This window comes from Musca autumnalis, unplaced genomic scaffold (assembly GCF_047663935.1).
Source record: "Musca autumnalis isolate F117 unplaced genomic scaffold, ASM4766393v1 scaffold_1, whole genome shotgun sequence".
Taxonomy (NCBI): domain Eukaryota; kingdom Metazoa; phylum Arthropoda; class Insecta; order Diptera; family Muscidae; genus Musca; species Musca autumnalis.
The window spans coordinates 307834322-307857336 of record NW_027411644.1 but is presented as its reverse complement, the minus strand read 5'-3'; the positions used below and the strand labels follow the sequence as shown (position 1 = coordinate 307857336).

At 38.0% G+C, this 23015-nt stretch overlaps 1 protein-coding gene and 1 long non-coding RNA gene across 5 annotated transcripts; one reads left to right on the top strand and one right to left on the bottom strand.

Moving 5' to 3' along the window:
* Window positions 1–4671: 4671 nt before the first annotated feature.
* On the top strand, window positions 4672–11754 carry LOC141391417 (chymotrypsin-1-like). The gene is made up of 2 exons (XM_073964313.1): window positions 4672–5167; window positions 11417–11754. The coding sequence occupies exons 1-2, from the start codon at window positions 4685–4687 to the stop codon at window positions 11711–11713; spliced, it is 780 nt and encodes a 259-aa protein (XP_073820414.1). The 5' UTR covers window positions 4672–4684; the 3' UTR covers window positions 11714–11754.
* Window positions 11755–16527: 4773 nt separating this feature from the next.
* On the bottom strand, window positions 16528–22199 carry LOC141389914 (uncharacterized). 4 transcript variants are annotated; one of them, XR_012409216.1, is made up of 6 exons: window positions 21944–22199; window positions 21672–21817; window positions 19477–21602; window positions 19242–19421; window positions 18903–19175; window positions 16528–18802 (listed from the first exon to the last, which is right to left on the bottom strand). It is a non-coding gene; the product is annotated as an uncharacterized lncRNA (long non-coding RNA). The 4 variants fall into 4 exon arrangements; XR_012409215.1 differs by having other exon boundaries at window positions 19477–19606; window positions 21520–21602; window positions 21672–22123; XR_012409213.1 differs by having other exon boundaries at window positions 21672–22123.
* Window positions 22200–23015: the final 816 nt, after the last annotated feature.

Below are 23015 nucleotides of genomic sequence, written 5' to 3'. Positions count from 1 at the left end.
GGTCTCTGGTATCCAAGTATGGATTTTGCGGCTGTTTGCATGGAGTGGGCAATGCTTTGCCATTGCGCTGATATGTTATCGGGATGAGGAGGGCTTTGATTAAGCAATTGGGCTAGTTGAGTGGAATATGCTGTGGCTATCTGTTGTGATTGCAGCTTACCGATGTCTAACTTTCGTGTTGTGTCTGCTCGTACTTTGTTTGCTACGTTTAAGCGGGTGCGTACCTTTGCTGCAACAAGGTAGTGGTCCGAATCAATGTTTGCGCCTCGGAACGATCGTACATCCAACACGCTCGATGAATGTCTTCCATCTATCACAACATGATCAATTTGGTTTCTTGTTTTCTGATCTGGAGACAGCCAGGTGCCCTTATGAATATCGAGATGATTAAATCTGGTACTGCTAACTACCATGTTTTTTGCAGCTGCAAAGTCTATCAGTCTCATACCATTGTCAGATGTTTCACTGTGGAGACTGAATTTCCCGACTGTTGGGCCAAAGATATTCTCCTTTCCAATTTTGGCATTAAAATCGCCTAGAATGATTTTAATGTCATGGGCAGGGCAACGGTCATATGTTTCTTCTAAGCACTCGTAAAATATATCTTTGGTCTGTTCGTCCTTTTCTTCAGTGGGAGCATGAGCGCAAATAAAGCTGATGTTGAAGAATTTAGCTTTTATTCGAATTGCAGCAAGTCTTTCATTCACTGGAGTGAAGCTGGATACAAGATGTTTTAGTCTCCGACTAACTACGAATCCACAACCAAACTCATGCTTTACGTCATGGCAGCTATAATACAGTGCGTCACCTTTAGGTGTTGTTGTGACGCCTTTCCCAATCCATCGTATTTCCTGTATGGCAGTAATATCGGTCTTGTACTTTTCAAGTACGTCTGCCAATGCGAAGACTGCACCTTCTCTATAAAGAGTGCGAACATTCCAGGTGCAGATTCGCAGATCATGGTCCTTAAAACGTTTGCGGGGTTCGTCAACTTTAGAGGGGTTTGTTTTTCTTTTCTTTCGTTTTTTCATAGTAGGCTGTTTTTTCTAGGGGAGGGTTACTAACCCGACGCCCAAACCCAAGTTTTTAACGTTCTTATGGGTGAACGCGCGGCACATGTTAGCTCACTACCTTTAACGGGTGTTAAAGGCAGTTCCCCAGGTGACACCACGGGGAGGTCAGTGTCCACTTGGGATGAAAGAGGGACCAAGATAAATCCTGGGCTTTGCCATGTTAAAACCGGTCAGGACCGTTCCTTGGTATCTTCCATCCCCTACGTCACTTAACCTACTTAATATAAAGAAACTATACTTCGGTCTTCAGTCCTCACTGGGGTTCTAAGCCAACATGTTCTTCATTTCGATATCTGTATAAGTACTCGATAAGTCAGGAATATCGGGGATTGGTAGACCATAGACCGGGATAAATACACTGCTACCGCTGCAAGAGACCTTAATAAATACTCAAGCACTACAGGGGTATTGAAAGCTACGGCTGCAAGAGACCTTAATAAGTACTCAAGCACTACAAGGATATTCAAAGCTACGGCTGCAAGAGACCTTAATAAGTACTCAAGCACTACAAGGATATTCAAAGCTACGGCTGCAAGAGACCTTAATAAGTACTCAAGCATTACAAGGATATTCAAAGCTACGGCTGCAAAAGATCTTAATAAGTACTCAAGCACTACAAGGATATTCAAGACTACGGCTGCAAGAGATCTTAATAAGTACTCAAGCACTACAAGGATATTCAAGGCTACGGTTGCAAGAGACCTTAATAAGTACTCAAGCACTACAAGGATATTCAACGCTACGGCTGCAAGAGACCTTAATAAGTACTCAAGCAATACAAGGATATTCAAAGCTACGGCTGCAAGAGACCTTAATAAGTATTCAAGCACTACAAGGATAAAAGGATGTGCAAGGATAAAAGGATACACAAGGATCAAATAATATGCAAGGATTCCCGACTTATAGACCTGGATAAGTACTCTAAGGATGTCCAAGGCTAATCTTCTGAATAAACTACTTACCGCAGAAAGATGTGTTCACGTTCGTGGTCTCGTACTGGCTGTCCCAATTCGAGTTTTGTTCGCCCTTTTTATACCTGTCTCCACCACATGTTTCATGATGGAGTAACGGGAACTTGTTTACTTGGATTGGTTATCACAACAACATAACAAGTGACCGTCTCCACCAATGGCAGTGAAGCTGTTGTGATAATGCATTGGGATCTTACGAAGGAGTAAGGGCCTGCGTACATAAGCTGCCTTGCCTGATTGCCTTGCTTTCCTGCTTCATTTCTGACATAATAAAAATAAAAGAATTAAGCAGGCCGAGCAAATTTCGAACTGGGTTGCCCTTTTCTTTTTTATTATTTTATCAGAAGCAAGTAAGGTAAGCAGGCAAGGCAGCTTATGTAATCACCCCTTAACGGTAACTTGTTTACCAGAAGTTTGTTACTACAATAACAACACTATTTATAAGAGGTGTAAGCAAAAATGAGCGTAGGGATTTTCGCCGTCACACTGTTCTGGTTCAGTCCGCTACTGGTATGTGTGGATATGACGTCTAATGCTGATGTAGTACTAAGCATTTTCCGATTTTCATGTTCATGTTGGGCAACTGGAAAATAGCCTCGGGTTTTGGATGACATCTGCAACATCGCCCATCGTAAATTGTGGCAGTACCTTCTCGGCTGGGAGGACTCTTCTTATACGGCATAGCACGCACACTCCTTTTCACCCTATCACTCACTCACGCCGTTGTCAGTAATAGCCGTTCTGTCCTCCTTCTTTCCCGGATTCGAGAGTGATTTTGAGGCATTGATTGATAAAATCTCTGAATCCTTGCCAATCAGCTTTCCCGTGGTTCAGGAAAGTACGGGGTTCACAGGGTATGAAATCGGTGGTCTATTTACGGAGAGGATGATAGGGAAGTGGTTCTAGCCAATGACAATGAGGGGTTGCCAGCATACGTCATATCTGGCGAGCTGTGGCAATCTCCTCTAATCCTCGAAGGAGCGTCTTCATTCAGCGTGCAAAACGTGGAGCTATTAATTTTCTCGGCCAGCGCTGTAACCCTCTGGTGATTTCTAGGACGGAATGAGAAAGCTCATGATGAGTATTGAAGTCCCCTATCACCAGACGGTTATTGCCCTCTAAAAGCGAACTAATTTGGGTCACACAACGCCGAGCATAGCTATTTATCGGGGGTATGTACACATTAAGCAGCTATACCTCGGCTGTACCACACTTTACTGCTACATACATTCTAAGCATGAGTCAATAGAGTCAATCTCAAGTGAGATATGTAGGTCTGTACTGGGCAGATTGGCGTATTAGGAAGGCAAGTCCTCCTCCTCCGCTTCTTGCGCGATCCTTCCGAAAAACGTTGTAACCATCACAACGTTGCAAGCTATAGGTGGTGATGAGCTTTGTTTCCTGGAACGCGGCGACAATGATGTTTTTCAAACTCATAAAGTCCACAATTTTGCTAACCTTATTGCGGAGGTCGTTGCAATTGAATTGCAGGAATGATGCATATCCGGGCCGTAGAACAACAACTTTTGGTGTTAGATGCTGCGTTTGTTGTTTGGGAGAGGGGGGGCGTCTCGTATTCCGACGATGACGAAGTCGACGCGGCAAGCTGCAACATACCTATCGCTGCAATCCCGGGTGCGACTAAGGCCAGAGAACTCCCGGAAATGCACCCATTCCCTACATCCATTACATCTCACCGATACTGACAGGTGCTGGATGCAGATCTGAACAGATCCATACTGGCCCAGGGTTCATCTCTATCCCGGCGCGGACCAAAAGAGCTCGGAGCAAGCATTCTGGGATGAATTACAAACACATAATTGTTAAGGTGTTGGCCCCTGGTCGAAAATTCCTCCGAGGCAATCCGGTGCATAGAACCGGCCGCCGTGGGATTTTTGAACTTTTGAAAAATCATTACCGCTTATGTCTAGAGTATGTACAAACAATTTCATGATATATGGAAAGTCCTGTATTAGCCAGGCTTGCCCCACATTAGACTAGTCTTTAACGGCGTTGTCCTGATAGAGGAAAAAATCAGATCATATAACCAAATTTTTTGTAAAACTTGATGCATCAATCAGTTTTATCAATCGTAAATCTTCATCAGGTTTATACTGTCTTCCATTGCTCCTAGATATTTTAAATATTTTAAAATTAAAAGGTCAAAGCTCAGTAGAATCAGATTAAACACAAAAACAATAACAAATTTCACACAAAAAAATTTCCCAATATTGATATTCAGATTGATTTCGTGAAACAAATACCGTAAATCTTTTCCGAGATTTAATATTTAGTAGCGATAAAATAAATAAATTCACATTAAGCTTTGCAATTTATTAAAGCAGTAGGAGCGTTATCTAATCACGTCGAACAATGTTCTGAGTTTGTAGTAAGTAGTTCCACACTTCTAATATGGGCAACCAAAAAAAGTCAAAGACTTTAGAGTTAGCCATTGAAGAAATACAATACCAACATTTAAACAATAATCCTGCATAGCAAAGAAAACATGAAAAAAGAAGTCGAAAGATTAAAAAAAGCTTCGATCGTTACTGCGATAAGATTTCCAATCAAAACGGTTTTTACGTTTTCCATATAAAAGCGGCGCCATTTGCTGAAAAGCGTTTAGTACATAACCGGAAAATGTTGTCGAAAACGGCGTTGATCGTCTTACTGTTGTCAGTGATCGCCAGCGTACACTGCTTCCCCGAGGGACGTGTTGTCAATGGTACCTCTACGGATATCAGTAAATATCCCTTTATGGTATCGCTGCGTGGCCCAACCGGTTCTCACTCGTGCGGTAGTTCTATTATTGCTCCCAAATGGATTTTATCAGCTGCCCATTGTGTCGATGGACGTACTGCTGCACAAATTTCAATACAATTTGCCTCAACTTTCATCAGTTCCAACGGTGATAATGTGATTCCTGTCAAACGCATTATTATGCATGAAGGCTATGATCCCTCGAATTCCTATGCCAATGATATTGCGTTGTTGGAATTGCACGGTGCATTTGTATTCAACTATAAGACATTGGCTCCAGTTAATTTGCCTGAACCCTACTTCGAAATTCCTCAACAACTTGAGGGTGTTCCTGGTGTTTTGGCCGGTTGGGGTTTGAATGAGGTAAGTTGGAGAGAACAAAAGAAGTAAAAAATTAAACTACTGGTCTGTTCCAGAACTGCAAGAATCGACTAATTTTTACTACATATTTTTTCGATATCATAAAGGAAAAATTTATAGATTCTTGCAAGTTCTGGAACAGACATTATTTTAATTAGAGATGTATTTCTTTCGGTCTTCCATGAGAGGATCATTTTGAATTCTAATAAAAGACATTTTGATCATTTGTGAGAAGTTCATTCGGCCTTCGAGGTGATAAACTGGTATCTAGCTTAGGAAAGAACTCACGCATTATATAAGTAAAGAGGTAGATCTAGATGAAAACAATTTATAGAACCCTGGTTTTTCCTGAATTCTTAATACTTCAAAATTACTAAACACAAAAGCAACAAGTGGGTTTGTGTATAACACTTTTTGGGCATTTTATAAAAAATTATACTATGTTTACATTTACGAAATCCACTCGATTTCAACTGTAAACATAGTATTATTCAAGCAGTGCATACACAGATTGTGTTCTTTGTTTTGAAGTTTTAGGAACACTCCAAAATTTTTTTTAATTTAAAGTGACAGAAAGCTTTACCCATCCTTTCTAATTAAACAGTGAACACACGTCTTTCCTTGTTGAATGCATTATCTGCACGATTTTTTATTTTATCTAACCCGTTTACACATGACAGGACAGTTGAGTTCATGTATTGATTGTCAAAAGAAACCTTGCCTGTGTGACGTCCCGACAACTGCAAAAAAAGTTGTAAAATTATGAATGAAAATCATCATTTTTTGTTTTCCGTTCACATATTTTGTTTTTGTTCATGTTCTTTTGTTTTCAACACATTTCAATTGTCATCTCACATATTTTAACAACAATGTCAAAAATTTGTCTGTGCTAAAATGATGGGCAGCTGGAAGACAGCTGACAAATGTATGTATGTGTTAGTAAATCAGAGTTGTATTTGAAGACAAACTGTCTGGTGTAAGCGCCTAGTAAAAATATTCTTAATAGTCAAATACATACGGTCGGTTGTGTGACGCGTTGCGCGTTGAAAACAACAACCATATGAAAAATGTGTAAGGCCATGTTTATATTATAGCTTTTTGCAGGGTTAACCTTCTTAATGAGGATTAATTTGAAGTATACTAAGGGAATTAACATAACCCAGTGGGTTTGTTAAATCCGGTTGTATATAGACGTACTATTAGTCAAGTTTGTTCATGTGGGTGTTGTAACGCGACGTTCAACGGACCGTATGTGCCGCTGCCTTTAAGAACTAAGTATTACAATATGACTTAACCTAACTTATGCTAGGTTTATATTTACGAAATACACTCGATTTCAACTATCAATTCCATTGCTTAAACGTCAAATGAAATGCAATGGATTTCAGAAGGGATTTCATTTGACGTATACACAACGGAATTGACAGTTGACAGGGGCTCACGTGTCCTTGATGGGAATAATAACAGAACAACCACCATTTAGTCTTCGCTCAGCAGTCGATGAAGAAGGTTGTGATGTCGCTTGTTTCAATGATTATTAATTTTAGCAATGCATTAACGCATATGATGTTTGTGGAGAGAGCGAAATTTTCGCTCTCGGTGTTGTATGCGTGTGACCCCTCACAATTCATGTGTGTTAGAGAGAGACAGATTGCAGAAATGTGTAAGAACGCATCAGCATGTGGCAAGCAAACTTGCTAAACAGTAATCCAACTCAGACTTACCACATGTGGTAATGGAAATTCTAATCTAATTTTTTTTCTAACGACCTCCTACAATAAGGCGGTCCTGCTTACCCCATGTTTATCTTTTTGAAGTGGACTGCGTTAAAAATAGATCCCTGTTTAACTAAATAATATCTCTCTTCTCTACACACACAATCCTCACCAAGGCATTCACTGTCTTTATTAGAAAATAAACCTGTTCCTACGTGAGCATTAGGATAAAGCCTTTGGTCTTCTAGTAAAAAATTGTTGTCCTGTATGAGAAGACCTTTCGGTCTTCTATGAGAAGACTTTTTTGTGTTCTATGAGAAGACCTTTTGGATTCCTATTAGAAGACTTTTGGTCTTCCATGTGAAGACGATTTATTGTTGTATGAGCAGACTTTTGTTCTTCTATTGTCTTCTGTGAGAAAACCTTTTGATCTTCTATTATCAGATCTTTTGGTCTTTTATTTCAGACTTCTATGGGAAGGCCTTTCAATCTTCTATGGGAAGACCTTTCAGTCTTCTATAAGAAGACCTTTGACCTTCTATGAGAACTTTTGGTCTTCCATTAACAGACTTTTTGGTCTTCTATTAGAAGACCTTTCAGTCATCTATGTGAAGAACTTTTGGACTTCTTTTAGCAGACATTTTGGTCTTCTTTTAGCAGTCCTTTAGGTCTATTAGAAGACCTCTGGTTTTTCTATGAGAAGATCATGCAGTATTCAATTAGAAGATCTTTCAGTCTTCTATGACCTTTTGGTCTTCTATTAGCAGACCTTTTGGTGTGCTAAGAGTAGAGCATTTGGTCTTCTATTTCCAGATCTTTTGGTTTTTGTATGAGTAAACTTTTTGGTCGTCTATGAGAAGACTTTGCAGTCTTCTTGAAAAGACATTGCAGCCTTCTTTTGGTCTTTTATTAGCAGACCTGTAGACATTTTGGACTTCTATAAGAAAACATTTCAGTCTTCTATGAGAAGACCTTTCAGTCTTCTATGACAAGATATTTTGATCTTTTATGAGTAGACCTTTTGGTCCTCTATGACAATAGTTTTTTTTCTTCTATTAGCAGATACGAGTAGTACGCCTTCTGTGAGTAGACATTTTGGTATTCTATGTGAAGACGGTTTGACCTTCTACGTAAAACCCTTTCAGCCTTCTAACAGAAGACTTTTTAGTCTTTCATTAAATGGCCTTTGGTCTTCTTTTAGCATACCCTTTGATGTCGTGTTCTGTGACTAGACATGTTGGTCTTTCATGTGAAGATTTCTTGGTCCTCTATGAGTAGGTCTTTTGGTCAACTATTCCTATTATCTCTATTTACACGCCTTAGCGCAAATGTGGAACGTTGATTTTTAAATGAGGAATTTTTAACTATACATATGTAGAACGTGTCTACGAAGAATTAGGACTGTATGTAATCTAGGGGCTGAGCTATGGATGCCCAAATTATTACGAATACAGACGAAAGAACAAAAAATAGTTACAAAAACATGGCGTTAGTTCCTTCTACCGGATTCTAGGGCTTCTACCAAAAAATATCTTGGTCTTCTGTCAGAAGATCTTTTGGTCTTTTTGATTTTTAAACGAATGTCTATAAATTATTGGAATTTAAAAAAAAAACTACTATTTTTCAAAGTTGACTATTCTGAAAAACATTTTCAATTCGAATGTTTCCATGGTCCCGGGCCACACTAAGACTAATTTCACTGAAATTTTGACATGAAAGTAAAAGAAAATGTAAAATAAAACGGTCTGTTTGTTTCATACGAATATTGCAACAATGCAAAATTGCAGAACACATGAAACCGTGTACACTAATTTCTTGAAATTATGCATTTTTCCCAAAAAATGCAAAGTTTCATGTCAACATTTCATAGAAATTACTCTAGTGTGGCCAGGGACATGTCATTCCACTAAATGCATAATTTCTCGCAGAAAGTAGAATTCTTGCAAAAATTCATTGAAGAGGAGAACTGTTTCAATTTTTTGTTTTTGTAATCAAAAAACCACATGATAATTAGGGCTTTATTTTTTTCAAAGCTAACAACTTACCACACTTATGAACAAATTTTGTACCGCCTCTATAAGCGGTGTTTTAGTGTGCGGCAAGTCGTTTGAACTTGAAGGAGGTTGCATGTCATTGATATATATTTTTTTTAAATGATACATTTTTCCTCAAAAAATATATATCCCTATTATACATCAAACGTATAAATAAATATATAAAATGTCAGTCAGCTGGGTATTGCTGTTACCTTATATTGTTCTATATAATAATTTGTTGTATAACAGCTATACCTAATTTAAGTCGTGACGTACAAAAAATATTCACCTACCTACCACACAACCCTCTCTGAGCGTCCGTATTACCCAAATACGTTGAATCCGAAATCCCATTAAAAACACAAAAACCGCGACAGAAACTTTTTTAAATGTTTTCATTCGTAAAACAAACATTTTTCATTTTCAATAAATTGTATTTCATGTTTTGTTGGGCTTTTGTTTTCAAAATACAAAACACATACATACAATAACATATCGTACGTTCTGTCAAAGTTGGAAATGTTCAACTTAAAAAAGTATACGCTCGACGTATTTCGGTAGTTCTCATAAGAATACATGTGTTCTAATTTTTTCACCTCATACGTTTTTCGAATACAGTCGTATTTAGGCATTGCAGTTAGCATGGTACAAATACACAGGTAGCCGCATCGGCAATTGTTGGCAACATAAGATGTCAAAATTTGACACCAATTCAATGCAATTGACACATTATGTTACCATCAGCTGGCATGATAATGCTACCTGTATTATTGTACCATGGCAGTTAGTTCATATTTATAGCTCTGTTCCTTTACGTGCAAGAATCTTCAAGTTTTACCACTTTTTACTCGAAAAGCGTTCCTTTACTTCTGACACCACACAATTCATATGAGAGCAGTTCACAACTTTTGCTACTCTTGCCGGTTTTACCATTTTAAAAAGTAAAGGAACAGACCATATGTTAGGCAATTTTCCTTGTGGCAATTGTCAGTTTGTTAGAGAGAGAGGTGAGGCATATGGTAACCACAAACTGACAATTGTCGCAAAGAAAATTGCCTAATGAAAATATTTTTTTTTTTCTTTATTTGGTCTGTTCCTTTACTTCTGAAAATGGTAAAACCGGCAAAAGTAGTAAAAGTTGAAAACTGCTCCCATATGAATTGTATTGTGTCTGAAGTAAAGGAACGCTTTTCGAGTAAAAAGTTGTAAAACTTGAAGATTCTTGAACGTAAAGGAACAGGGCTATTCATTCCACTTGGGAAGGGGACGGAAAAATGGGAGAAACGTCAAAAAACAAAAACAAATGTCAATGTCGGCGTGTCAGCCAATCGGAAGCCGGCACACATGTAGCACATTTTTTTTCGCTCAAATTTGTCGTGTAAAAAGTTTCTAAAGAGAGAGCCATTCAGCGCCATTTTTGTTCAAAGATAAGTGAACATTTTGCAACTTTTTTGGTGTACGGGTACGCATTTCGGGGAAAAATGTTCAAAATGTGTAAAAACTTTTTAGTTCTGGAACGAAGCTAAAATTTGTGCTGAGTACACCTTTCTCTTTAGAAACGTTTACACGACAAATTTGGGCGAGCCAAATGCGCAACATGTTTGCCGGCTTCTCAGGCTACGCCAACATTTGTTCAAGTGTTTTCATTTTTTTTTTTTTGCTATTTTTCCGTTTCCGTACATTTTGAAAAAATGTGTATGTTGAGCTAATTTATGATAGTTCGCTGTTTAGCAACATTTACCATTAAAAAGTACGGAACATAGCCCAGTTCCCTATATTCGTAATAGCTACATTACACTATATGTTTTTCACGGGTATGACATCATCTTGTGTGTGGATTAGTACAACCAAAGTGACAAAATACATATATGTAGAAAACCTATAGTGTAATGTACCCATAAGTCTAGTTGGTCTCCTAGAAGGCAAACCGTTTACTTTTCTATAGAAGACCATTCTATGATAAGAGTATACGCTCCTCTATCAGAAGAGGTAGTTGTCTTTTAGAAGACTTTTTTTGTTCCACAGTAAAACCCTTTGTCCTATCGTACGAAAAAGTTTGACCTTTAAAAACTCAACGTTCATTGTCGTCTTTGGTCAGCCCAAAAAAATCTTTAAAACGCTACTGTTTATAACGCATATTGTGCCGCAATCTCAAAACTCTAAGCATATAAAACAATATTATCAGCAAACTTGTCTACAATTCAATGACGCACTTAATTTACAAGCCGATAAACCTAAATAGAATTTATAGACCTTTACAAACCACTCACCACCCGTCGCTAATTTATTATAAGAAGCGTAACGAGGTTTACGATCCATAAATGTGTGACTGGCAAATATTTGATAATTGATACGTTCCCTGCACAGGTGGGAAAATCTGATAAATCTATGGTGAAAAATTATATCAGACATGAAATCAAACTGAAACTGATTATCAATAAAAAAATACTCACCTTAAGCAAAAAACTAAGAGCAAATTATCTATTTTTTTATATTTACAGACTGGCGGTTCAATTCAAACCACTTTACAAGAAGTCAATTTGAAAATCTATTCTGATGCCGAATGTCAGGAAAGACACAACTATCAGACCAATCCTGATCATCACATTTGCGGTGGTGTCGATGAAGGTGGCAAGGGACAATGTTCCGGCGACTCTGGCGGTCCTCTCTTGTACAACGGCAACATTCAATTGGGTATTGTTTCATGGAGTAGAAAACCCTGCACAATTGCTCCATATACAGGTGTCTACACCAAGGTCTCCCATTATGTCCATTGGATTAAACAACATATCCAATAAATTAAGTTGATCAATAAAACTACTACAAAAAACTCTGAAAATTTTTTTGTTTTCGATTCGAGGGATTGCAGAGTTACGGGCATCTTACAAGGTAAAATGGTGGGCGTTTGCTGCAACGCCTTTTGAATGTCAGTTTCCTAGATGCCCTCGTCCAAGATCTATTTAACAGGTCACGTAAGTAGCACAACAACAACTCTATTTTGGCCGAAAATTCTTCAATATGTCAAAATGTTTGTTTACGTTTTCATACAATTTATTCACAATAACAAAATATTTGACAGATTGAAACCAATCAGCTGGCCGTTTTACGCCACCTTTTAATTTCATCATGCCCTCGTCTTATGGGGACATTTATTTCGAAGGGGGCTCTTAAGCCATGACACAATAATACAGGTACAACGGGAAAAAACAGCTGATTATCACATTAGTTGTCAAAATGCATTATTGTGAATAAAATCACACACAAAAGGTAAACAAGCAATTCACAGTAATGCTTTATTGTGAACAATTTTGAAGTTTGGTATGATTTGATGAAACACCTTCTTATTCCACCATGTCGTAAGCACAATGTGTAAATGAGGTTGTTGTTGTTGTAACAGTGTTTGTTATGTTTGTTATTCTGTTCAATCTGGCTCTGGGTCTATCTCCAGTTCCAGGAAAGTGGCTGCTTCGATGGGATGTAACAACAGATCCACTGGAGTTAGATGAGTAGGTTTGGCTGGGCAGTTGAAAAGGTGTTTTGTGTCGTGCGGGCCTATGCCACATACTGGGCAGATGTCTTGCACGGCGCGGTCGATTTCCGCCCAATAAGAATTTAGCCGACTGCAATATCCAGAGCGTAGTTGAGCCAAAACTACTCTAGTTTGTCTTGACGCTCCTCACCTGCAATAGATGGGGGATGTATTTCGAGGACTTTATTCACACTATAATTGCTTAAGGCCTTGGCAACTGCATCCGTATGAATACTACTTAAACCTGCTTGATATGCTTGTTGATCTAGGGGTTCTCTCCTGTATCGTTGGACCTCTCCCTATAGAGCATGGATATCCTTCCTAATCTGCCTGAATGTGTCGGGCCTACCCAGAAGATGGTGATTGGGTTGGCTCACACGGTAACATCCAAGCAGGTACTGCAACGAAAGCATCTCATTGTGTTGCTTTACTGGAAGAATCTTTGCCTCGTCATGCAGATGGTCCACTGAAGATTTGAGGAGGCACCCTGTTGCTGTTCTCAGGGCGGCATTCTGACAAGTTTGAATCTTTTTTCAATTCGTATCACATAATCTCGGGGACCAGACTGGCGCTGCATAGTTTACCACAGACCGACCTATCGCGTTATATGTGGTCAACAAGGTTTCTTTATCTGCACCCCAAGTGCTGCCGGCTACGGACTTAAGGACCTTGTTCCTATTTTTCAGTTTGTCACAGATAGCTGAGGCGTGCGCGCACGGCGTGAAAGTAGTGTCGAATGTGACCTCTAAAATTTTGGGTTAGTTTGTGGCCGAAATTCTGCTACTGTCGACCACGACATTCAATTCTCTTCCAAACTGCACTGTCCATGTGGTGAACAGAGTGTCTGTTGATTTTGTGGCGGAAATCTGCATATTCCTCGAATGGAAAAATGTGGTAAGATCGGTTAAATAGTTGTTCAGTCTCTCACAGATGTCATCAGGATAGGTACCCGACGCCAGGATCTTGCAATCATCCGCATACGTTACGATCTCGATGCCGTCTGGAGTGGGCGGAATACAGGAAAGGTAGATGTTAAACAGTTCCGGAGATATCACCCCACCTTGGCAAACTCCCTGTTTCACTCTACGGGGTTTGGACTTCTTGTTCCTGAATTCCACGTACGACTGGCGCCCACAAATATAATTGACTATCCAACTTTTCAAGCTTGGCCGGAGGGATGTCTGCTCAATGTCCTCAAATAGCGTGTAGTGCCTGACTGTATCATAGGCTTTTGATAAGTCAAGCGCCACCATCACTGTTCTTGAGTCCTTGACAAATATGTGTGGTAATGGCGTGCAGCGCAGTTGTCGTGCTGTGCTGCTTACGGAATCCACGGATGATGATCGGCAACTTGATAGCTATTTCTGATACTGGGGAGGACTAAAGGGGTGAGTACATAAGCTGCCTTGCCTGCTTACCTTGCTTGCTTCTGATAAAAGAATAAAAAAGAAAAGGGCAACCCAGTTCGAAATTTCCTCGGCCTTCTTTATTCTTTTATTTTTATTATGTCAGAAATGAAGCAGGAAAGCAAGGCAATCAGGCAAGGCAGCTTATGTACGCAGGCCTTAAGGCCTCAAGGGTCGTTGCTACAGGCGACAAAAGCGGAATCGGCATGTACGATTCACTTTTGCTGGCATCCTTGTCGGGCTTTCGTAGTGGGACCACCCTGCTCATTTTCCAGGCTTCGAGAACAATGAGGGTGGATAGCGACAAGTTGAGAACTTTAGTGAGATACTCCACTCCCGGCTCATCCTGCTGCTTCATGGCATTGGCAACATCATCCATTGTAAACTGTGGTGGTTCCTCCTCGGCAGTAAGAGATCTGATGCGACGTAATACTCTTCTCTTCGCCGTGTCACTCTCGGGGTGCTCGACAAACTGTCGATTGAAATAACTTGCGCACCTCTTCGGGTCAGTCATCGTAACGTCTCCAAACGTGACTGAGGTCCTATCTTCCCTTCTTCTTCTTAAGATGATTTAACCACTTGTTCCGCTTATGCTCGCCGACCAGCCTGTTAACTTCCAGTATCAGCTCCCTGACTCTGGGGTCATTGGGGTTGGTTCGGCGAAGCTCATCACGCTCATTTGCTAATCCCGTCGCTTCTGCTGGGAAGTTTGATGTCTCGGAACGTCCTTTCCGCTACCCAAACATCAGAAGGATTGGACAGTTCTCTGAAGCGGTGATTGGTGAACTCTCTGAAACCCGGCCAATCAGCTTTCTTATGATTGACGAATGTGCGGCGTTGAGAGGTAATGAAATCGGGTGGTCTGCTAATGGAGACGTGATGTATATGTTCAGCGACTCTATCTCGGCAGTTCCATACCTGACTGGGGATAGCAGTACGGGTCATTACGAGACAGGCTCAAGCGAGATGTGTCTGTATTTGACAGACTGGTGCAATAGGAAAGCTAATCAATCCCCCACCTCCACTTCTGGTGCGATCCTTCCTTAGCACGTTGTAAGCTAAAGTTGTTGTTGAGCTTGGTTTCTTGCACCGTAGCGACCTTAATATTCCTCCGACTCATGAAATCTACTATTTCCTCGATCTAACCTCGGAGTCCATTGTAATTAAATTGCAAAAAGGATGCATTTTCCGGGATTGGGACAACAACGGCTGGTGTTAAAGGCTGCATGTGTGGTTGTTGTCGAGGGGACTGCGGGAGAGTCTCATAATCAGACGACGAGAGAGCTTCGTAATCCGATGACGACTCACTGGGGACTGTATTCACACAGCATGCAGCAACATAGTCCCTCACGTGGACAAGTCCAGAGCAACCCCTTAGATGCACCCACTCCTGACATCTATTGCATCTCACCGAAGGCTGGAAGTGGGTGAAGATGCGGATGTGACAAACCGAGCACAAATATATTGGTCCTGGGTTTTCCTCCGTCCCGGCACGGACCAAAAGGATTCGGAGCAGGCATTCTGGGATATACTGCTCCCAACACAGAAAAACGAAACAAATACAAACATATGTATGTACACCGAGGTGACAGCCGCTGGCCGGAACAATGATGTTGTGTAGTTCCGGGTCAATCCGGTACAATCCCGCTGCCATGGGATTGTGTAGATTGCAGATGACGTGGTCTAGTTTGCTGCACTTGATGACATGTTGCAGTGTGCAGAGTATATACATACATACAGTGAGTGTCAAAAATATTCGGTTTTTTTCTTTTACCAATAATAACACATCAGTATTTTAGAAGCACATACCCAATAAACAAAAAAAAACAAATACATAATAAAATGTTGGTCCTGTGGCTATTAAAAAATGTATATAACATGGATCCACGGCAACCCTATAAGCGATAATATCAACGACTAGTTTGTTAACCCTGTTTTCTATGCGTCAAAAATATTCGGTTTTTGTAAATTTTTGCTAAATATTTCCCAAAAAACAGGTCAATATTTTTGGCACTCACTGTATATTGATTGATTTATGGTGTAGACGTTCTTCCGTGGCTTTCAAATGGCGTCCAGTGGCAATTCGTAGCTCAATATTTTGGACTGTGTGGAATTTCTCTATTGAATGTCTCTGACTATACATTGGGGACGCGTAGTCCATAAGTGGTCGATCAATGGCTCTACACCATGCCACAATAATACAGGTGCAACGACAAAAGCAGCTGATTATCACATTAGCTGTCAAAATGCATTATTGTGAATAAAATTACATACAAAAGGTAAACAAGCAATTCACAGTAATGCGATATTTTGACGTTTGGTGTGGTAAATGACCCGAATATTGTTATCGATGTAACACCTTCTTATTCCGCCATGCTCTACATATACATATGTATACACAGTATGCAAAGTTCATATTCGTATAGATTTTTGCCGTGTTAACCTTTTTATGAGGATTTACTTGACATACATATGTTTTATAGCTTATTATTCTACTTCCAGTATCCATAAAAAACTAGTTATTCTAGTGGTCGTAGAATAACTAGTTATTCATTGCGCCATGCCCTTGTTAAAATAATGGGTTAGTAGGAGGATTTGTAAGTAGTTACGACTACCTATGAGTACTACAAAACCCATTAAGGATTTTTTTTTAAGAAACAGAGAACAAGTTAGAAAATCACTTTTAATATTACCTTTATTTAAAAGTGTGCGTACATGAGTTAATTTGTTTTAAAGAAAAATTAAAATTAATTTGTTTTAAAGAAAAATGGGAATTGTACCAAATTTTTGATTTTAAAGGAATATGTGCGCTGCTTAATTTGCAGGAGTGGGGCCTAATTCATTACCAGGGCGTTTTAAAATGAAGCCGTGGGCATAATTTGCTGTTGTGTCCATTTGAAAATTGTAGTGATGGGTGGTTTTGAATGTAGGTAATCTTGAAATTATTATATTGTATTTTTAATATTTTTAAGGTGCCAAAGAAAGTTCATGGGTCGCAATACTGGTGTTTGCAATGTCAAACGTTCCTTACGAAAAGGAACGTTTTTTAACCATTCACAATTCGCACCTGTTCAACAAAAGGGTAGTAACTCAAAATTTCCTTTTTTTCAGTAGAGGCAAAAAACTATTTATGTTAATGTTAAAGGTATATTATACAAAAAATCTATGTCATCGTAAAGATATCTTGTCCACTACACTACATCACTGGATTTCTTTTTATTTCGTTAAATTTTTTGTTATATTTCTAACCAATTTTCGAGTTACTACCATTTTGTTGAAACAATTCCCTGTTTTAGTGGAGATATTATTTCGACTTACTCCTGTTTAACTGAAAAAATGGGCGTCAATTAATAAAAGAAACAAGGAACAATTCGAAATACTACTCTATTGTTGAAAAAATGGGGATGAAAATGCCTGAAACACGTAGGCGCAACTAGAAATACGTCTCTTTTGTTGATACATAGAAGTTACTCTGAAGACATGAAGAGCGCCTTAATGGTATTTTTTGATGAAAGAGTTGATAAAACAATGGGATATTTTTACAGTAGGTGGAGTTGGTTATTGTATATCGTTTTTTGCTGAAAAGTGAAAATTTCAAAATTTTGAGTTACTACCCTTTTGTTGAACAGGTGCGAATTGTCCACATGTCAGATAATTACTTTCTGCCTTATGTGGCCTAGAAGGGGTGGCCCTCCAATGGACATATTGCAGAAAGTAAAGATCGACAAACGCACTGGAGTGGACTGGAGCAACTTCTGTAGGGAAGTTGTTCTCCACAGTTCATTCTAGACGCAGGTGGAAATTGGTAGCCCTGGCATTATCGTCGAGATAGACGAGTCAAAAATCGGAATACAAAAGTACAATAGAGGTCATGCTGCAGAAGGCATAGAAAGAGGAACAAACAAGTGCTTCATAGTTCCGGTGCAAGATCGTTCTAAAGAGACGTTCTTGCCCCTTATAAAGCAATACACCCGGCCTAGATCTGTGATTGTTTCCGATTTGTGAAAGGTGAGTTTGAAGCTTCTTACATTATTGGCATTTTATTGTTCGTTTTTAGGCATATGACACTTTACAGGACGAGGACTATGTTCACCACAAGCTAAATCATTCGCTCCATTTTGTGGATCCAAAGACTGGGTGACACACTAACACCATAGAAGGTTTGTGGCGCCACCTAATGGTATCTCTGTCTGCATACAACCGTAGAAAAATATGTGCATGTCAACGGTTATGTGCAAAGATTTATATCCTTTAGGTGGTGCAAATCAAACAAGAAGTATCAACTGCTTGCATTTTTCCGGTTCGCTGGTGAGGTGGATAAATCAGCGAATTCTGCAGCTGACAGAGAACCGGAAAAATTCAGAGTGAGTCATTCTGTAAACTCTGTGGTGTTGGAACTTAGTTCTCAACCCGAAAGTGACACGGATAGAAGTGACTCAGGAAGTGAGAATCAAAGTTCGGAACCGGAGAGTTCTCCACCCCCATCAAAATGGAGGAACATTTAAATAAAGTTTTGTCGTCCTGTAGTGGAATTCTGTAATTCAGTTTTTGCATTACCCACAAAAATAATAATAATAACGATTATAATAATAAGATAATAAGGAAAATAACAAGCCTTATTCGATTCGTTTTCTCTTCATGACTCTATCTTTTGCGTGCACAAAATGTTTTTGGAGAATGACGTTCATTTCCTAGTCATTGATCTTATATTTAAGATAGCAAATACCTGGAACCAAATATTTAAGTTCCTTTTTACCAACAATTTATATTTTAGCCAAAAATATGAACTTAATTTTAATTGTCGTTATTAGAAAGCACTTTTCTGCGCTGGGCTTGCAGTTGGTACCCTTCCAGCTGTATAATGTGGCTAAATCATCAGAAAAAACTTTGCGAATTGCAGCTCGAAGAAATTGCGCTGGTCCATCACCGCCGGTTTTTGCAATAAACTCTTTCTGGAAATAGGAAATTGGTATGAATATTTTAAGTTAATTGATTAATTAGTTAAGTTAGTTAATTTGTTAGTTTCTAAACGTCGCCATTTTCAATACTTACAAATTGTTTGAGTATTTTTTCGTCCTCCTGCACCAAAGTATCGAACGCATTTAAGTCGCTCTGGGTGTCATTAAGTTCGTCTCCTATTAGGTCTGAGCCATGATATTTTCGTGGTTCTAATTTAACGACAACAACTTCTTCTGTTAATTTTATAATTTGACGCTTAGTGTTTTCCTTCAATTCCTTCATTAATTTTTTAGATCCATTAGATCCACATTTCCATTAGTAAATTTAAAATTCTTTTATCGTGTTGCGTTGCGTACACATTTTGCACTGAAAATAAAATGTTTTAAGTAAAGATAAAGAATATTATTGATCAAATGATCAGTGTTTACTTACAAGTTGCAATGTTATTTGATGGTGAATATTGAAACTCTTCTGGGGTAAAAAGGTTATTTTGTAACATTGTTGATTTGTGGTGTAAAAAAGTAGCTGTTGTCTAAAGAACTACGCATGGTATAAGTAAAGAGGTAGATTTAAATGAAAACAATCTGTAGAACCCTTGTTTTTCCTGAATTCCTAAAACGTCAAAATTAGTAAACAAAAAAGCAACAAGTGGGTTTGTTTACAATACCATTTTTGAGCATTTTATAAAAAACGCGAAAATGAATGAAGTATCAAGGTTTTTTCATATAATCAAGTTGTGGATATGTTAAAATGTTTGTTTCAATGCAAAGCTGACAAATTTCTTCCATACAAATGTTCTAAAATCAATTTTAAAAATCATTGAATTCGTTTGTTTTTAAAATTGTTTGGCATATTAGCTGTGTCTTTTTACGTTATAATTTGTAACAATTATTACGAAATGTTACTAAATGCTGTCTTTTTACACAAAAGTTCAGTAAAAGAGAGCGAAGTGAGAGAACAATTTTGACAGTTGTTTGCTGAGAAATTGCTAAAAGTTGCTGAAAGAATTTTTCCCAGCAACATTTAGCAAGTTCGATCAGCTGTTTTTAAATCATCTGCTAATGATCAGCTGCTCAATGTTTACCTTATTTTTGTGGAAAAATGCTATAAATATTACGATTCAACTATATTTATTGATTATGTTATTAATATATTAATTATTTTTTATTTATTTTGCTTAAAATTGAAGAACTTTTTCATTGCTTTGGAGTTAGTTTTTCTTTCATGCATTGGCGCCAATGTTTTTGTTTTGGTTATCAACTGCTATCTTGCTAAAGTTTACTAAATGCTGTCTTTTTACTTTTTTCTCTATTTTCGCATCAAAGAATAAAATCTCTCTTACTCTCTGAAAAGAAGTTACTGAATAATTATTACTGAAAAAGTAAAAAGACACAACTATTATTTTATTCAAACAGCACACACACATACACACATTGTGTATACCCTGTAGGAAATGTCAATAGTGAATCTATACTGACTTACTACTGACATTGTCAACAGTACTACTGACAAACTGTAGACAACTAATGTAATTTCCTATAGACATTTTGTATGAACGTGTCATTCGAAAATCAGTACTGACAATGGAACTAGTATGTCAATAGTAAGTCAGTAGTTCCTGAGGAACCATGTGTTGACATTGGAGGTAGTAAGTCAGTATAGACATTGGAGGTAGTGAGTCAGTATAGACAATTGAGGTAGTGAGTCAGTATAGACATTGGAGGTAGTGGGTCAATAGTACCAGATTTTCAATACTAAATTTTTTAGCTTATTTGGAACTTTTCATAGATAAAATAGCTATATATGTAGTACGTTTAATAAGAAGATGAAGCTACACAATTGTTTAAATACTATTGGCCTGTTCCCGTACTTTATAAAGTGGTAAAAGTCGTAAAAGTTGTAAAAGTCGTAAACGATTTTCATATAAATTTTGTGTACGGGAACGCAAAATGCGTAAAAGTGGTAAAAATGGTAAAAACTTTTTAGTTCTGGAACAGAGCTTATATTTTATTAAAGAATAAAACAAATAATAGGTGTGTTCGTTTACTCAATAATTCGTACAAATTTGTACAAGTCCAGAAACTTCTTGTAATCGACTAAGGTCTTTTGCATTGTACTGTAGAGCAGCGTCGCCCAACAGAATACCATCAAACTGAAGCAAGTGTTTATGTATAGTTGAAAAAACAACAAACACACGATGTTTATCAGTCATGTTTTGCACACGCACACTGTGAATGAGGGAGAATGGCAAAAGCAAGACAACTCAGTGGGCGCCCGCAGTATACAGATGGTCGACCCTGCTGTAGAGTAAACGAACAACATCCAGTAACAATTTGTACAAATTTTGAGTAAACGAACACACATAATAGGTCTGTACGATAACCCAAAAGTTTGTACAAATTTGCACAAACTTTTACAAAATGCTGTTCGATAACAAACTTGTTCAGCAAACGAGAATTGGGAAGTCTTGCAAGTAGTTGCAAGAACTTGCAAAAACTTTTTACTTGCAAAGTTATCGAACAGGCATAATATTGAAAATGCTAAAAATGTACAAATTGCGTATTACAGTATTTTTATCTTTTTAAATGGTTAAGCCAAAGATTCCACATAAGTAAAAATTAGTAAATAAAGACAATGTTTTCAAGGCCGCTTAAACATTTTAACATATCAATAATAAAAGTTTCGTTTTATTTTCTTGGCCAATTCGCACCAATGACTTGTCTGCTTAAAATAGTTCTTCTTCTGTTGCACTTAACGTTTTATCAGGCGATTCGCTGAATGTTGATATAACATCTAGGAATTGAAAAGAATAAACATGTATAAATAAACATAAATAAAAAATATGTCTATAAATTTGCTTGCCTATTACAGCTGTATAACATTGGAAAAATCTCACAATCGATTTTTGCCAAATAATTCTTCAACATTGTAATTCATTATTATGTTTAGTTGCATTCAGCATTTCCAGCGAGACGGGACAATTTATTCGTCAGGCTCCACAATATTCTCTAAAGATTCCATAAAATGTCTAATTGTAAATTTCACAACATATGTTGTTAGTCGCCTCAGAATTCGTACTTTGCTATAGAATTGTTTATTTTTCACATGTCTTTTATATTTTCTTTTGCTCATACTTGTTATTGAAAATATATGCTTTCAGTTTTCACGATATTTTATTGATTTTTACAAAAACACTTTTTTCACCAACCGCAAAAATTATTTTACGCCAAACAATTAAGAAAATTAAAAAAAGATGCAATATACACAAAGCTTCTTCTTATTAAGGTAAAGGTATCAATAGTTGACAACCTGGTGACAAAGTGTTGACTTTGTCACCATATTAGTAGACAAAGTGGCGACATGTCAACACATGACCCCCACACTTCCTACAGGGTATTTTTTGACGTTTTAGGAACAGTGAAGGAAAAAAAAATTAAATTGACAGAAAGCTTTAGCTAACCTTTCTTATTAAACCATGGAACTACGCAAACATATAATTTTTTTAATTTAATTAATCGAGCTTTTTATGACCTAAGGAGATTACATTGAAAAATTGATATCTAGCGAAGTCCTACACACACATCAACCACTATGCGACGATCGTTTCGTTAGCTGGTTAGGCTAACATCATCAGGCATATTAGGGGGTCGATCATCGATAACAATTATCGTTGAGTGGCGTTGCCAGTTGTCAAAATTGATCCACGTATGGCAACTCTCAACTGAAGTTGCGAATCTCAGTTGACGAAGCGGCTGTTTTTCAGCAACCACCAATTTTCAGTTGCAGTGAACATTTTCGAAGAAACAAGAAGTAAAATAGAAGGAAAAATAAACATTTTGTTAACAAATATTGATTCTTTGCATCATTAATTAATTTTGTGTATCAATATGGTGAAAATAACGACAAAGCAACAGTTCGAAATATTAATTGATAAACTGAGTGAAAATCCAAACTTAGCCCGAGGAGTTCGGGAGTGTTGGTGACACCAAAGCCACAGCGGATGAAGCGTGGAGGTCCATTTCGGACAGTTTAAACAGCCATGAACCTCCAACACGAACACCTGAAGAGTGACAGAGTCTGGATTCACTTTAGAGCAAAGTTGAAAAAGAAAATGCCTCAAAATAAAATAAACTTCAACGACATGGTCAATGACAAAAAGTGAATTTATCGCCTTTGGAGCGGACAGCAGCAAATCTTTTGCAAATG

Coding starts and splice junctions, on each gene's coding strand:
- LOC141391417 (XM_073964313.1), top strand. CDS start 4,685: ATGTTGTCGAAAACGGCGTTGATCGTCTTACTGTTGTCAGTGATCGCC. Junction 5,168..11,416: donor CCGGTTGGGGTTTGAATGAG/GTAAGTTGGAGA, acceptor TTATATTTACAG/ACTGGCGGTTCAATTCAAAC.